At 26.2% G+C, this 3,684-nt stretch overlaps 1 protein-coding gene across 1 annotated transcript; it reads right to left on the reverse strand.

Annotated features, from left to right (window-relative positions):
• Nucleotides 1-1,145: 1,145 nt before the first annotated feature.
• On the reverse strand, nucleotides 1,146-3,480 carry LOC100166708 (uncharacterized protein C7orf26 homolog). The gene is made up of 7 exons (XM_001942836.4): nucleotides 3,254-3,480; nucleotides 3,054-3,151; nucleotides 2,776-2,891; nucleotides 2,284-2,695; nucleotides 1,706-2,090; nucleotides 1,451-1,554; nucleotides 1,146-1,383 (listed from the first exon to the last, which is right to left on the reverse strand). Exons 2-7 carry the CDS (start codon nucleotides 3,130-3,132, stop codon nucleotides 1,307-1,309), a joined length of 1,173 nt encoding a protein of 390 aa, XP_001942871.1. The 5' UTR covers nucleotides 3,133-3,151; nucleotides 3,254-3,480; the 3' UTR covers nucleotides 1,146-1,306.
• Nucleotides 3,481-3,684: the final 204 nt, after the last annotated feature.

The raw sequence follows: 3,684 nt of genomic DNA on the forward strand, positions 1-3,684 counted from the left end.
TTAGTATTTATAAATATTTTTCAACTGCTATTGTAACAATATAGCAGAAGCCTTGTCCGAATTTGTCAAAAACCCGATTTTGGGTAAAAATTCCTGGCCATCCAGGATTTTTTTTTTTTACAAAATGTCTGTTTTTCCATGCCTAATTTGATGGTACTTTCAAAAAAAGCCCAGTCTAACTTATTTTGGAAGTTATGGTCAACAAACTTCAAAATGCTAATTTTTTTAAAAAATTGTGTTTTTGAATTTAAAATACAAAAAATTTAAGATTTTAGAATTTTTTTTTAGAAATGTTTGTATTTGTATGCTCAACAATTTGGTGGAATTAGAATTTGCCTATCGTACTTATTTTTTATGTTATTGTTAATAAACCACATAAAACTGAATTATAAAGTTATTTCAAACATTTGCATATTTGAGAAACTCAAAATTGTTTTTTTTTTTATTCGATGAGTAATAACATGAACAAGTTTTTGGTGAAATCAGAACTAACTAATATTTTTTGGTTTGGAAGATATAGATCAAAATAATAAGCTACAAAAATCAAAATGTACAGGTAATAATTTGATATTGTAATTGTTCTATTAATTTAGCCATGCCCCCCCCTCGGGGTTTTTTTTTCATATTACTTTTGGCCTAGTGAATCTAGACCCTGTTATTGAATTTTTTCGTTTAGCCGGTAATTTATACAATCCAAATTAATACAACAACGATGGGAACGTTGATGATGACGATACAGATATAATAAAATACACATTATCTAAATCTGTGCATTTTGATTTTTTATTGCTTATTATTTTTAACACATTCAATGCCATTGTCAACGGGTATTCGACATTGGTAATGTAGCTCAGGTCGCCTTTGTCGACCGTACGTAATTTTGGTGTAGTGACGCAGGCTCTACGCCGAAAACACTAGCGGAGCTCAACATGTAAACCAATTTTTTCCAAACCAAAAAATATAAGTTAGTTCTGATTTCACCAAAAACTTATTTTTGATATAACTCATCGAATTAAAAAAAGTCAAAAAAATCAATTTTGATTTTCTCAAATATGCAAATGTTTGAAATAACTTTATAACTCAGTTATGCAATGACTATTTAAATTTACTAATATCTGATCAAATATTGATTCAATACAAACTTAGATATATAATTTTTTTTTTTATAATTAACCTTTTTACTATTCTTACACAGTATTTATAAATCATAAATAAATAAAAACATCATCATTTAAATATTTCTTCAATAATATAGTTTTAAAATTTAACTTTTAAAAGTACAATTGTTAATTTCTCATTTTGAAATTTATACTTGAATACGTTTAATAAGTGTTTTTAGAACATCATTCTCCGGAAGTGATTCTAATTGATTAACCAAATCCTCTGAAAATTATAAGAAATAAAAATTAAATCAATATATTTTTTTTTTTCAATAAATAATTTGTCTTACGTTTATTTCCAAAAATAGTATCAGATATTATAGCAGCATGTATGCTCTGAGTTAATCTTTCAACCACTATTTCAACAGCATGCATTGTAACTGGATCGTTTAATCTGAAATTAAAAAAAAAAAAATATTGAGAAAATTAAAAATTGAAGGTTTATATATTTTATTCAAGCTTTTATATAAATCATTATTTAAAAATTATTAAATGATCAAAAAATAAAAAACACAGTAAAATAATGATTTATAATAACAAATTACTTAATGGTCTCTTCAATAAGATCTTTTAGTTGTTGAGGTACCACTGAATGTACACTTAAAGTATAAGGACGGCTGACTCTTGGGTTTTGTTCTGAATATACTTTCCAACCTTGCATAACACTTTCAATCAATGCACAATGGAGTTCAGAGTACAGTTCTAAGTCATTATTATTTTTCACACAAAGTGGAGCAAAGAAACACCATCTGAATAAGCCTAGGAAAGGCAATGTGGCTGCCATTGGAATTGCACCACTGGGCAATGCTCGTTGTAAATCTGTGTAATGTGCAGTGAAACATAAACAAGGATCAGAATTGATCCATTGTACAACAGTTTCTAATACAACACGAGGCGGCTCTTTGATAATCATATTTGTGTCAGGAGTTTCTAAAATTGAAAAAAACCAAAACAATTAACTGACTTATTAACTGAGACTTTTAGTCAACAAAAATTGTCTACAGTTATATAATGTTAAAAAAAAAAATAATTTGGATTATTTTTTGTCAGTCAACAAATATTTAATCAAAAATAAATATATATTATGTATTTTTAATATTATTGTTATATTATTTATTATTACTTGTGTTAAAATAAAGTTCTGATAATGACGTCATTAAATTGGCAGTGAATAATGGAGCATTTTGTGGTAATAAATGTAATGATGAGCTGTTCGAACTTATAAAAGTAAAAAACTTTTTTACTAGTCCATCAGCCAATTGAGAGCTGTACTTAGATGAACAACCCAATTGTTGCATTTGTACACCAGCAGATTGGAGTATGAGATTAGAGTAAGTTGATATAGCCAATGATACTAAGCTCACTAACATATTTGTTCGCTGAGGAGGTGCACCAAATTGGGGGAACAAAGTCATAAATATAGCATTGAGAGCAGTATCTCCACAACAATTATCATTATCTGGTTTAATTTTTGTCTTATTGAAGTATTCACAAATCATTACTAGCAGCTCTAAGTACCTAATTCGAGACATTGGCTGTTATAAAGATAAAACAAAAAGATGTATATTGATATTAATCAAAACATTCAATCAAATAGAAATAGTTCTACAATTACCTTAGTAGATTTTCCTTCTTCATTTGTTTCACAAAATATAAACTCTGATATCAAATCCATTGCAAGATCTTCATTTAAATGTTGTTTTCGAGATGTCTCACCATTAATAATAGTCTCTAAAATAATAAAAAATATATACTATACTCTTTAGACTTTTCTCTAGTACCAGCATAACATAGGTATTGAATTTGACCAAATTTTTGTTCATAAAATAAAAGTATAAAAACTTACCAAAATGTTTTACATATTTTAATTAATTTTGATAAAATGATACTTACGTATTTGATTTAATGCATTTACAGTAGAAAGAGGAAAACCAAATTTCCTTAGATTAACTTTGACTTCGTTATAATCCATTTGTTTTCTTTTAAACTAACTTAAATAAAATACTATTATTAGATACTTTTACCTACTTTTATTTTTTGTTATTTAAAAATATTAAATTATAAGCTTTTATTATTAAGTACCTACTACTTACCTATAGTAATAATTAAAGATACTATATTACTATAAATCGTAATTGTAATATGTAACAAATATTATTATTTCGTATTAGCTATGTCATATTAGAATTGCAGAAGTAAAGATTAAAGTGTATTATAGGTACAATAATATTATGGTATAGGTACACTATACTTATAATTATTATTTTCAAATTCAAGTAATTTTTAAATAATAACACTAGAAGATCTTCTAAGACCGTGAATAATAATATTGTATAGTATCTGTTTTTATCATAGAGTATATAGAGATGCCCTATCAGAATAAGTATTATGAATTATGTGAAACAAAACATGTCGGATTTTGTTTCCAATAACTAACAACACAACTGATAGATAGCGCTATTTTTCAACTTTTCGTAAATCCCACCAATTTTAAATTTTGAATATTTTATAATACTTTACACTC

The sequence above is a fragment of the Acyrthosiphon pisum genome, chromosome A2 (genome assembly GCF_005508785.2).
Source record: "Acyrthosiphon pisum isolate AL4f chromosome A2, pea_aphid_22Mar2018_4r6ur, whole genome shotgun sequence".
NCBI lineage: Eukaryota > Metazoa > Arthropoda > Insecta > Hemiptera > Aphididae > Acyrthosiphon > Acyrthosiphon pisum.

Bases quoted from the DNA above. Each gene is read 5' to 3' on its own strand.
- LOC100166708 (XM_001942836.4), bottom strand. From the start codon at position 3,132: ATGGATTATAACGAAGTCAAAGTTAATCTAAGGAAATTTGGTTTTCCT. The intron at 2,091-2,283 runs GTAATAATAAAT...TTTCAATTTTAG, and splicing joins AGAACTTTATTTTAACACAA to AAACTCCTGACACAAATATG. The intron at 1,384-1,450 runs GTAAGACAAATT...TATAATTTTCAG, and splicing joins TACTATTTTTGGAAATAAAC to AGGATTTGGTTAATCAATTA.